We start from the raw sequence: 13559 nt of genomic DNA on the forward strand, positions 1-13559 counted from the left end.
ATTAAGGAGGGGCTGCGTAACGGGTAAGAGTTCTTTTCAAGGGTTGGAGGCATGGTGGTTGCACAGCTTTATGTAATTGCTAAAAGCCTCTGAATTGTACAACAAAATACTTAAACGATGGAATTATATGTTAAGTGAATTTCATCTCAATTTTTCAAAAAGTTAGGAAGATGTCACTGGATATAGTCATTCTCCCACGTACCTGAACTACCAAAAAAAAAAAAAAGACCTCCCCCCCCCCCACAAAATGGCGGCGGGCTCACGGATCACATGACTCCCGATTCTTTCCTTCCCACACTCAGCGAAGCCTTTTCCTTTGAGCTTGCGCAGAGATACAGACTCTTGGCTCATTGTTATACAAGGGGCAAGGTAACCCGTCTGAGTCAAGCTCCCATTCCAGCTGCGTAGTGAAAGGGGTGAGCGCATTGACGGCTACCTCGGGAGCGCGCACGTAGAACGTAAGCCCGTTTGCGCCGTTCCTCGGAGAGATTGGGGAGGGGGCAGAGGCGCGGAGGAAGAGGGGGAGGTTGACGCATGCGCTTACGCCTGATGGGTTTGAAATGGCTTCGGTGTTAACCGGGACCGGATTCAGGTGAAGGTTTGGTCCTCGCGGCTGGAGCGGCGGGCGGCCGAGCCGGGGTTCCTAACGTCCTATCGGATCCGCCGAAGCGCCGGGAGCGGCCGTTTTGGTAGCACGGCGTCCGTAGGCCGGCGACGGTGGGGCTCTCGTGGGACTGGGACGGGAGGGACACAGTCCCTTTTGTGCGGGTCGGAGCAGGCCCGGCGCGGCCGGCCCCTCCCCCACCGCCTCGGGTTTTTTTTTTTTTTTTTTTTCGGCGGCCCCTCCGGTGCCCCCGGCAACCCTTGGCTTCAGCCTCTGCCTGGCAGGCTCGAAGGGGCTGCGGGCTGCTGTTCTTCGCTTTCCAGCCGGTGAGGCTTTAGCCTCCTGGCTTCGGTCCGGGACGTCGGAGCCTTGCACGGAGGCACGGGTTTTGGTGAATGGAGGCCTCTCCGCACCGCTGGGGGCTTAAGGGTACCGGAGCTTTCGGTATCCCATTCTTTGCATTTCGGCTCGTCTCCGGGACGGAGGATTCCCCCTCCCCTGGTCTGCGGCCCGCGAGGAGCTGGGGCTGGAGGAAGATGGATGGCACAGCTCTGGCTCCTCCGAGGTGTGGGGGGAAGGGAGTGAGTGCGCGGGCTGAGATCTTCGCCTCTTCTGGCTGGATTTTGGGGGGAGGGGTCTTCGCGTTGGTTTCTTAAGGGGCATCCGTTGTTTCAACTGTCTTTTCCCTCGCGGAAGGGGAGAGAAAAGGAGCCCCCAGTTTCTTCCCTAGTCTGGAAAGTAAGGAGATGTTCGTTATTTAAATGATATTCTTGAATACCTTTCTTCGGTGTCTCGTCCCAATTTCCGTTATTGATTTTTCCACTTTTAGCCCCCAGCCCATTGCCAAAAGAAACAAGCAGGCTGTTTTCCTGTTGAATGTAAAGCTGTCTATTTTTTATTGTTAAGAATTGGGTAGAAAACGTCAGACGGTCTTATGTTTAAATGTGAGTTTGTAGTCGAAGGAAGTGCGTTTCTTGTAAGTCGACCTCTAATGTCATGTATTGAAATTGGCTACTTTTGTGAACTATTTTACGTAAAATGTTTTTGCTGCATATTGGACATTCACGTGCCCCTTGTTATTTATAGTTGGTCTACGAAGATGTCCTTGACAAATCAAACATTTCTTTAAAATAAGACTTTTGTGATGGTTGTAGTTTGGTTGAACTTTAAACTGTGACTCCTTTCTTGATAGATCGCTGCTGTAGAAGACAAACAAGCGAAGGCCCCCCTCCCCTTTTGTCATGGCTCAGTTTGGAGGACAGAAGAATCCGCCGTGGGCTACTCAGTTTACAGCCACTGCGGTATCTCAGCCAGGTCAGGCTTCCTCTGAACACATGTGCTATATAGATGCCGGATTGGGCCTATGTTTTAACTGTGTGCATTAATCTATGCATAATATTGTGAATATAACTTTGCAAATGATGTATCTTTTAAGATTATCTGTGAAGCGTCTTTTAAAAATTCATGGACCAGCTAGCGAAATACCCGCTTTACCCAGCAGTTTGGACAGTTATATGTAGTCTTTTAAACGTTAAATTGGTTTAGTTATGTTAGAGGTTAGCAGCCACTCATTCATCCTAGTTTACCTCATTTGGCATGTTACGGTGTCAGTATTCATAAGTTATATTTAAAATTAAGTGTATTCATACTTTATGAAAAATTACAAGACTGGTTTTCAGGTATTTGAATTTAAAGTGGAAAAACCAACTCTAAAGAATTTATGAAGCAAAGGAAAAGAATAAATAGATGGAAAGGAGCAAATATTTACATATTCAAAATAAAACCTACAAAATGTCATTTTCAAAATAAAGTAACAAAATATGCCATTAAAAGTGTTTATTTCAGCGTTTCATCCTATTGCTCTTGGGAAGACTTTTATTTTTTTTGCCATTTCTTGACTTATGGTTTGACTCTTCAGTTTACAAAATGAGATTTTGAGTTTCTCTGAGTACCCAGAAAAGTTGCAGCTTATTCTCTTAATTCGAATATATTTTATTTATGATAGACTTGATACTAGTTTTTTGCTGCATTTTACTTAAATTTTTGTTATTTGAGGTCAGTTGCAGAGACACTGTGATCTTCTAACTCTGATGTTCTGAATTTGATAGACAGGATTATCTTGTTATGTAGGTGACCTTTCTCTTTAAGGAAATGAATATATTAAGGTTTTTATTTTAGTTACTTTTGATTTGAGGTATTAAATGAGCAATAGTTGATTGATTTGAGGGATTAATGAGCAACTGAATATAATATGAAATAATAGTTATAATTCGTATCCAAGTATTTCTTCTCTGTGTTAAATAGTGGGGAACCTGATGATGACTTAATTTTGATAAAACAGGAATTATTAGCAAATACTGTGTGTCCAGAAACAAGTGATGTGTACTGGTATTTTGGTAAAGAACATGTTTACCTGATTTCCTGTGTACAGTTTGCTTTAATTTCTTATCTGTATTGTTCCAATAGAATAGCTGTTATGGTGAAATTGTATTGTCCATAGTTCTTAACATCTGTATTGTAATTACTTAAATATGCACTGTGCTTTAGTTTTTATTTTGAAACTGAGCAAAGGAGACACTATAAAGGTTTTAAAACTTGTCAGAGTCAGTAGTAAATACAGACCTCCTTTCCCATATTTGACAATGGAGATTCCAAATGTAAATGATGGGATTTGTGTAAACAGTTTGTGCTGTAACAAATTATGGATTTTTCTGGGACCTGTCATTAATCATAATTTTTCAAAGTCTGATATGTTATTGATGCATCATGACATTAGAAACTAGGCAAGTATTTTGTTAGCATCTGTGCTTAGTTTTACTACAGAAATCCTGGAGTAGGTTCTCTAGTGAGTGTTTTTATTAAACTATTGAAATTTTTATGTTCTATAGTTGGTAAAGAATCTCCCTGCAATGCGGGAGACCCAGGTTCGATTCCTGGGTTGGGAAGATCCCCTGGAGAAGGGATAGGCTACCCATTCCAGTGTTCTTGGCCTTCCCTTGTGGCTCAGTTGTAAAGAATCCACCTGCCATGTGGGAGACCTGGGTTCGATCTCTGGGTTGGGAAGATCCGCTGGAGAAGGGAAAAGCTACCCACTCCAGTATTCTGGCCTGGAGAATTCCATGGACAGTCCATGAGGTCGCAGTCAGACATGACTGAGTGACTTTCACTTTCATATTTTGAGCTGTTCCTGAAAGCTTGATATTTTCTAGCCTTCATTTTCAAGCCTTTGTGGCTAATCATTATCTTATTAGAATTGATTCTCGGTTTTCAACTATAAGGCAGTTATGGTTTATTTACACCTCATTTCAATGGAGAATTTCAGTCTAGTGTGTATATGTGTGTGTGTGTGTGTGTGTGTGTGTGTGTATATATATATATGGCTTTACGTTTTCTGCTATAAGCTTCAAATGCAGTTTGATTTAAAAAAATTTCAGCAGAGGGCATCAAAAGAACTTAATCAGGATAGTAGTGTAGGTGCCTATTTTATTCTAGTAAAAATAAAAATGCATGCATTGAAATATGCCAGATATATTAGTATCAGGTCAAGGTCAATCAAATGGTGGTCACACAACAGAAAAAGTTTAACTGAAAATTCAATTCAAATGAAAATATTTTGATCTTTGTGCCTGTGTATCTGACTCATTTTCTCCTGAAAGCAATATAAAAAATTACTGCTATTTCATTTTAGTATATGACTTAAGGTTATGTTCAGTTAATGATTTTACTATTTCATTTTCTAGCAAGATTGTCTTGCATTTGTACTTAACTCTGAAATCAGCTAAAAGTGATTTGAACATTTAAGTGCATTCACACAAATGACATGTGTAAGATTAAAAACTTCAATTAAAAAAAACAACAACCAAAACTTCAATAAAAGTATATTCAGCACTTAATTGCTGAAATCTGTCATAAAGTTGAAGATCAATATTTGAATTATTTCTGATTAATTTTAATGCTGTTTTCCAATTGTGTCTGTGCTGTTTGCTCAATCATGAATGACTGTTTGCAACCCCATGGACTGTAGCCCACTCCTCTGTCCATGAGATTTCCTAGGCAAGAATACTGGAGTGGATTGCCATTCCCTTATCCAGTGGATCTTCCTAAATCTGGGATTGAACCCCGGTCTCCTGCATTGCAGGCAGATTCTTTACCATCTGAGCCACCTGGGAAGCTGTTCAGTTAAGGAGTTGAATTAAGTCTGTTCAGTTAAGAAGATAATAATTTCTAGTTTGTCATCTTTAATTTTCCTTTCCTTTATTCCCCATATTCAAACATATATCAAACTTTGACTTTCTTCTCCTTTGAAAATGCCTCAAATGTATTCCTTTGTTTTACTTTTAGGCCCTCTGTGCTTCACATTTGGATGACTGCATCCATAAAAGCTTTCTCATGCTTACATAAGCTATGCCAAAGTCTCTCACCTAACTTTGAGGCTCTTCCCTACCCTTCCCAAAACTTCATACCCTGATTGTAATGTGGACTTCCCAGGTGGCACTAGTGGTAAAGAACCTGCCCGCCAATATAGGAGACATAAGAGATGCATGTTCGATCCCTGGATTGGGAAGATCCCCTGAAGAAGGAAATGGCTATCCACTTCCGTATTCTTGCCTGGAGAATCTCATGGACAGAAGAGTCTGGAGGGCCCGTGTCCATAGGGTCTCAAAGAGTCAGATACGCCTGAGTGACTAAGCACATGATTTACCATAAGATTCACTTAAGTCCGGATGCTCTTTTTCCCAATCCGTCATTTGGTCATACTCTATATTTATTATTCTTCGTTAAGTTCTAACTGCTTTAATTTGCTTTCCTCTTTTACTAGATATGATAATTACTATTTTCCCCCTACCTCCAATGTCTCTGTCAGGTGTGATAATTATTCCTAAAGCATTATTTCTATCTAAATTACAGAATTTTCCAAAGCAGAATGGGCCCTGATTCTGTATCAGCTAGATAGATAGATTCTGATCAGCTTCTTTCTGTAACAGATGAAGAATTTGAGGCCCAGGAAAGTGATGAAATTTATCAAGAGAAAGTCACAGAAGAGTCTGTTGTTAGGACCTCAGAATTGTCGTTCATTGCTTCTTCCATTACTCTTCTTTTCAGTTCAGTTCAGTTGGTCAGTCGTGTCCGACTCTTTGCGAGCCCATGAACTACAGCACACCAGGCCTCCCTGTCCATCACCAACTCCAGGAGTCCACCCAAACGAATGTCCATTGAGTCGGTGATGCCATCCAACCATCTCAACCTCTGTCGTCCCCTTCTCCTGCCCTCAATCTTTCCCAGCATCAGGGTCTTTTCAAATGAGTCAGCTCTTCGCATCAGGTGGCCAAAGTATTGGAGTTTTAGCTTCAACATTAGTCCTTCCAATGAGCACCCAGGACTGATCTCCTTTAGGATGGACTGGTTGGATCTCCTTGCAGTCCAAGGGACCCTCAAGAGTCTTCTCCAACACCACAGTTCAAAAGCATCAATTCTTGGGTGCTCAGCTTTCTTCACAGTCCAACTCTCACATCCTTACATGACCACTGGAAAAACCATAGCCTTGACTAGACTGATTCATCCTCAAAATTCCTTCAAGAACTTTAGAATACGGTTCAAACTATGTGAGATGGTATTTAGGGTCTGTATTTCCAGCTTTGTTTCTTATTTCCTATACTGGAATACTTGTTTTTTAATATTTACCGTTGTCTTTAAAATTTACCCTATTTTTCCATTTCCTAGCTGAAGTGCTGGGTTACATATTCAGTGACGGTTATAAGTGGGACCAGACCTTTTAGGTTTGAAAGTTTAACAATTTCTGTCGTATAAGGGGACATTGAGGGAGACAGCTGGTAAATCACTGATTGAATCTTTAAATATCCTTTAGATAAATTATAGTGATATAGGAATATCTTCAGTATATTTGACTCAAGATATTTGCATGTGTATATGTATATAAATGCAACAGTATTAAGATGTTTGGGTTGATTTAGCCAATTCCAGGACATATTTTCTCACCCATTTCTTTGACCATTTGTAAGGTGATGACATTTCGGCTATAGACAGAACAATGAACTAGGTCAGTAGTTAAAGTCATAGTGATTATGTGATGCTCTAACAAGTGAAGCTAATACAGTTGTTTTAAATGTGACTTCATTTAAACACATTTTTCTATACAAACTATTTATTTACGCTGTGCCACACAGCCTGTGGGATCTTAGTTCCCCAACCTGGGATTGAACCCGTGCATTGGAATCATGAGTCTTAACCACTGGACCCCCAGGAAGTCCCCCCATACAAATTTTATTAAGATCGCACTCCATTTAAAGTTACTTCAAAATACTGACTTTATTTCTTGTGCTATAGTGTGTTAGCTTATCTTACACCCAGCAGTTTGTATCTCCCACTCCCCTACCCTGTCTTGCCCCTCCCTCCCTCTCCTGAGAACTAGGTACTAGTTCTCTGTGACTCTGCTTTTTTGTTACAGTCACTAGTTTGTTTTATTTTTTAGATTCCACATATATGTGATATACAGTATTTTTTCTTCTGCTTTTTTTCCCCACTTAGCATAATACCTTTCAAGTCTGTCCCTATTGCTGAAATGGCAAGATTGTTTTTTTTTTTTTTAATGGCTAGGTAATATTATATTGTGTATATGTACCACACATGTTTATCCATTCATCTGTTAATAAACACTTAGGATGCTCTCATAAATATGACCTCATTTTTTCTTCCTTTTTAATCTGGCCCAGTGGTTGTCTTAAAATCCCCATCTCTTGAGTCAGGAGCTCACATTGTTAAATTGCAAGATTCATGGTCTTTTTCAAATAATGGCTGATGTGCTATGTATACTTACATTAGTTATCTCTTGATAGAGTTGGGTATATCCAACTCATTTGGTAGAAATCAACGATTGCAGAAATTCCCTGGCTGTCCAGTAGTTAGAACTCAGTGATTTCTCTGCCCGGCTCCCTGGTTTGATCCCTGGCTGGGAAACTAAGATTCTACAAGCCAGCATTCCTTCCCCCCGCCCCCTGAAAAAAAGGGAAGATTGCTGCTGGTGTGGGCTAGGCCTTTTTAAACACTGCTAATGCTATGTAATAGGAAATTGTCTCCAAAACATTGTTCTAAAAGTAAAAATAAATGTACATAAAATCGTATGCTCATCAGTATGTATGTTTTCCTTCGTCTCTGAGCATGACTTGGTCTCTCATCAGTGAGTGTTGTTATTAACATCCTGTAAGCTACACGCCAGTGAGTACTCCATCCTTCTATCCTAGATTGAGTGGGCAACTCATGTTTATGCATTCGTGACTTCCCTTGAACTATTTGTTTTATGATCTGGGAAATAATTTTGGCCTCTTATTGCTGAAAATGTTTTGGAAGTGACTTTGAAAGTTTGAGTACTAACTTTGGGTAATAGAAAACTCATTGAAAGAAATGGAGTTGGAAACTAAATTTCAGAGTCATTCAAGGATGGAAGAAATGTGACATTACAGATGGTGTCTTTAACTTTCTGAGAGGGTTGACCAGCAATTAGTTGAGTAGTAGCTAAGAGACTGTGGCCAGGATCATTAAGCATCACTTCATGGGATTTCAAGAGAGTGAAGAGCTGTTGTCTGCTAGAGTATTAGTCTTCATAGAGACTCCAAGAACCCTGTATAACTCTGACTTATTTAAGGGTTTTACCTCTTCCTTGTAGAAGAGCTTTTTTCACTAAGTATAACTTTCTGTGATGATGGATATATTCTGTGTCTGTGTTATCTAATATGGTGGCCACTAGCCTCATGTAGCTGTTGAGCCCTTGCTGCTTGAAATGTGGTTAAAGTGACTAAGATTTTGTTTTAATTTTCATTAATTTGAATTGAAATAGACATGTATGGCTGGTGGCTGCTGTATTGAAAATGTGATTAGTATAGAAGATTACAACATTTAGAATATGTTATATTTAAAATATTATTTTATGCCTCAGTTTTTAAAATATGTTCATGGCTTATTTATAACTGGAAGTTTGTACCTTTCACTGTCTTAATTTCTTATTCTTAATGCCTTCCAATTCTTAAAAGATGATGAAGGGGGGAAAAGGTAATGAGTGTTTCTTATCACTTGCATACGTTATGGGCTTAGAATATAGTCTCCAAAGCAACAGCAATATATCGACCAGTAAATATCTGTTCATGGAGGCATCAGAAAGGTTTTTGATTTCTGTGAGGATCACTTCTTAGGAAGGATGTTGAGTTGAAGATGACATTTAGCAGACTTGTTCACTTGGTTTAAAATTTGGGTTTATATTGTTTTAGTAAATCCACAAGTTACAAGGAGAATCTTCCATGTCTTCTCCCACATTGCTTTTTCTCTCCATAAGATGTAAGATTGCTTTTGAACGTATATTGATACACGGTAATTTCAGAGGATAAAGCATTGCTTCACCAGTGCCTTAAATGCAGAAGGTGAAAGAAAATGAAGTTTCTTGGATCAGTTTGAAGTTTTTTGTTTGTTTCTTTATTGCAATTTGTTAAGGGTGTTTGTTTTTTTTTCCTAAGGTTACTTCTAAGTTATTTTTTTAATTGATGTGTAGTTAATATACAGTGTTGTGTTTGTTTCAGATGTATAGCAAAGTGATTCCGTTATGTGTATATTTATATATGAAGTTTTGAACTTTATTATTTTGGAAGGGTGACTCAGTTTAGTAAAGATAGGTATAAAGATAAGAATTTTTAAATTTGTGGGTTTATTAAGATAAAGGAACAGCAAACAGGACAGGTTTCTCTTACATGTTTTAATGGTGTGTTCTCTGGTATTCAATATATGATAACTACTGGTATGTCATAAAATGAATACTTCAGTCATATGAAACTGATTTTACATTAAAAAAAATAATATATTTTACATTTGTCCTTGTTATTGACCTCTGGTAACCTTTGGTCATTTAGGGCTTATTTCATAGGTCTGTGGATGTATTGATACATGGTTATAAGTGTATCTGTTTCAGATGTATCATGAGACCTTCAACAGTCATGTTGAATCAGGTACAGATAAATGAACAGACTGTTCCAATGTGGATAATTGGGAAAAATGTCCAACTGATAAGTGTTAGGACACTTATGGAGAGAGATTAAGTCAGAGATTCATACCTTTGTTCTTTGCAAGTTATAGAGTTATCATGCAGAATATTAATTTTATTCAATTCAGAAGAGTAGAGAATGCTATATACAAATATTCAAGGATAGCTTCTTAGATCGAGCTACAAAAAAGAGCATTAATAAATTTTAATGAAGTGTACTTTATTGAGCTTAAAATCTCAAATGATTTTAAAAGAGCTATATTATATAGACACATGAAAACCACAACCTACGCACAGTGGTCTCACAAAGTTTGAATTAACTAGCTAGTAGTGTGCAGCAACTACTAGAATGTAAGTTTCCTTCCCATACACTTCTGCTAGCATTTGAGCCTTTCAGTACCTGTCAGTCTGCATTGCAGTTTCTAATTCATCACATTGACTGTCAACAGTGGAAAAGAGATTACAGATGTCAGCTATCATCCCACCTACTTATGCTGGGCTGCTATATGTTGTCAGAGTCTAGAACACTTAGAAAAGCTGCAGGGAAAAGAGCTGTTTGTGAGATCCTGGCTGTGAGCCCTTCTACTGTGACAGCTGTCGGTACTTTGCAGTGTTCTGGAAATTGGTACCAGCAGAGTGAAACAGCACATCAGCGGTCAGAGCTCCTGTAGGGGAAGGAGATGCGGGCATGATTTGAGTCACCAGAAGTTACTTTTGTCAAATGCAGAACATCCAATTGAATTTTAAATGCTAGTGATTTTTCCTAGGTTCTTTACCTGTCTTGTGTTTACGTGAGAATTTTGCTTCTGTTATTCTAGAAAAGTGGTTCTTAAGCTTGTTGGGGTTTCTTACCCTTTTGAAAATCTGATGAGAGCTTTAAACTTTCTTATCTGTAATTTTATGTACAGTTTCAGAAGTTAACAGGATCTACCTGTGCTGTAGTTTTGAACGTTTTTTTCCATTCTCAGTGCAGTTAACCTCATTTTGAATTTGCATTGGTGTTAAGACATTCCCCACTTCTATTTAAATTAATTTTGTTATTCTTGGTTTCTTCTTTTTATCCATCTATGGCATCTGACTTACCTTAAAAACAAAGAGAATAAAATATTAATGTTGTGAGGGTTTAGGGTTGTGTATTCAGGACATCCAGTAGGTTTTTTTCCCCCACCTTAGATTCTTTTTTCCCCCCTTCATTCTTTTTTAATTTTTAAAAATCATGTTTTATCAGGGAGTAATTTGTAATTTATATGAATTCCAGACATGATTTCTGGGATTTGCTTGTTTTTACCTCATTTTGTTGTTGGGTTGCTTTATTTTTGAGTAGAATTAATCTGGACTCTTAAACAAGATTGATGATGAACTTCACACTTCTACAGATTCTCTGGTAGATTCTAGACTGGGTGCTTTGATTAATTCATAAATGGTCTCTGTTCTGTTCCTGTAAGACACAGTATTGTTCTTTCTGTATGGTTATTAACCAATAGCTGTTGAGCAGCATTTTTTCAGGTTACTCTAAGACACAAGCAAGAGGATTTGGAAAAGGGAGTGTTACATGAGCAAATACTGTTTTATGGTGACCTCTTTTGAGATTCACAGTGCTTAGTGGCAAATTAAATGTTCTGAGGATTCTTGCAGTAAAAATATATACTTAATTTGCTGTTGCATTAACTTTTAAAACCTTGGACCACTTTTTTCCAACTTTAATATCCTGGGGAGCTAGTCACCATTCTAGGAGATAAAGTTTTGGGAAGTGCAGTGCTAGACTGCAGTTTAGCTTTGTATTTAACTGTTCCTATCGTCTGTTTGCTAGTTTTACAGTTTTTTAATACAGAGTAGAAGTACGTACAAGAAATACATGAAAACATCCTTGATAGTAGGATATTTGAAGGGTGGATCACTTCCAGCAACACTGTCCTTAATGTATGATTCTAATCTGCTTGAGGGTAAAACAGTACATTCTAGATGAGTAAAATAAGATAATGTATTTTCTGCTCTTCCTGAAAATATTTTTTGAGGGTACTTTAGCCTCTTGGTCTGGCTGAGGTTGGTTGGGTTCATTCTGTAGTTTAATTTTATAGATTAATGTCTTCTTGTATTTACCATGACTTGAACAAATATTTAAAGGCATTGGAATCTGAGGTGAGGCATTACTGAAATTTTTCTTTCTTTCTTTTTTTTTTTTTTTTCCTTCGCTAAGCAGTGGCAGACTGTAATGCATAACTAAGCACTCATTGAAAATTTCTGGAAAGGATTCAAATAATCTTGTGTTTTGTTTTTTTCCTTCCCCCCTCTTTTTAATCTCATTTTAGCTGCATTGGGTGTTCAGCAGCCATCTCTCCTTGGAGCATCTCCTACCATTTATACACAGCAAACTGCCTTGGCAGCAGCAGGCCTTACTACACAAACCCCAGCAAACTATCAGTTAACTCAGACTGCAGCGTTGCAGCAACAGGCCGCAGCTGCAGCAGCCGCGTTGCAACAGGTGAATGTTTAGGTTTTAACATGTGACATAGAAAACTTCCACATCTGAGTAGCCAGGGGTAGGTACCTCTACATTTTAAGGAATGAGTAATTGTGGAGTTGCATTATGCTTATTTTTTTCTGATGATACGAATTATTTATGCCCAGGACATAACAGAAGTGCAGCTGCAGAGTCAAAATTCTAAAGTCCTTATATCTTAGTTATTTGAGTAAAATTTCATTCTTGATGAATCTGAAAGTATAAATAATCACTATTTTGTTTATTTTAGATGAAGTGTAGCTGTTTAGAAAATTCCTTTTTGGTGTAATGCTGGTTATGTATTTGAATGTACATGTGTGTATATTGCTTTTTGAGAATGACTAAAACTAATATCCTTTTTTTTCTTTAAAAAATCTTTTTTCCAGCAATATTCACAACCTCAGCAGGCCTTGTATAGTGTGCAGCAACAGGTTAGTTTATATTTTCCATGTTAAAAACTGATTTTTAAAAAGTTGTTTGTTCCAACTAAACTTACACAGATTTTAGTTCCCCTCAGTAACCTTAATGTGTGATTTGAATTCTTCTGGAGTGGAAGATATGTGGTAGGTATAAAGAAATGTCTCCAAGGGAGAGGAAGATAGAAGAGAGGTTCTGAAAACTCAGATCCTAACCAGCAGCCAGTCTTTTTCACATGTGTTTATGAAAGCATGTAGAAGATAATCTGGAAAGAATCACTCTAAATGAATCTTTGGTCCAATACTCCTGTTTGAAACCTTCAGGCCTTCTGTCCTGTACTAGACTACATGTCAAAATGTAAAGCTCCTTTTTCCCATTTGAAGCCTAAACCCTAGACACCATTGACTTTCAGCCTTTATTCATTTAAAGCAACGGAGCCCTACTTTCCCCCCCTCCTCAATCAAATGGTATATTGAAATCCAGTATGTAAAATATAAAAATAGTGTTGCAAATGGGAGGAAGCCTCCCTTTGTAGTTCCCGTATTCCCCGGGCAGAGTTGAACAATTTGAAAGCTCCTTACTTGGACTGAAATAAGTTTCTTTGGCTCCTTTCCCCAATCTCCTACTCTAATCATCATCTTCAAGGGTTATTATATCTGTGATGGTAAGAAAAACAGAACCCAAGGAGAAACAATAGCAAGCAAAGGAGAAAGTCTGCCTTTAGCTTTTATTTTAGTACTGTTAGGAAATACATTATCAAAGCCTATGTGTTGTTTTGAACCACATCAAAATGGCAATACTCAGTTTTTGCCCTAAAAACTGCCTTTACTTATCCATTCTTAACTTTCAGATAAAGAAATTTGATAGATTTAACATTTATACTGTTTTGAGTTAAAATCTCAACAGATTGTTATATCCTAGCTTTTTAAGTCTAGTAAGAATTTATTGGGAAGTTTATTAGTCACAATGAGTAAAAAAACAGAAGAACTGAGATC

At 38.2% G+C, this 13559-nt stretch overlaps 1 protein-coding gene across 8 annotated transcripts in view; it reads left to right on the forward strand.

The window, feature by feature from the left end:
• Positions 1–335: 335 nt before the first annotated feature.
• Positions 336–13559, forward strand: part of CCAR1 (cell division cycle and apoptosis regulator 1) — a 47007-nt gene continuing 33783 nt past the window's right edge. For 3 of the 8 annotated variants that reach the window (XM_061161672.1, XM_061161680.1, XM_061161679.1), the window contains exons 1-4: positions 577–717; positions 1797–1918; positions 11957–12129; positions 12534–12578. In XM_061161672.1, coding sequence (XP_061017655.1) covers positions 1846–1918; positions 11957–12129; positions 12534–12578 — 291 coding nt within the window. In that variant the 5' untranslated portion in view covers positions 577–717; positions 1797–1845. Of the gene's footprint in view, positions 718–908; positions 1170–1796; positions 1919–11956; positions 12130–12533; positions 12579–13559 lie in introns of those variants that run through there. The other 5 variants (XM_061161675.1, XM_061161673.1, XM_061161676.1 and 2 more) reach the window with 5 other exon arrangements.

This window comes from Dama dama, chromosome 15 (genome assembly GCF_033118175.1).
Source record: "Dama dama isolate Ldn47 chromosome 15, ASM3311817v1, whole genome shotgun sequence".
Lineage (NCBI taxonomy): Eukaryota > Metazoa > Chordata > Mammalia > Artiodactyla > Cervidae > Dama > Dama dama.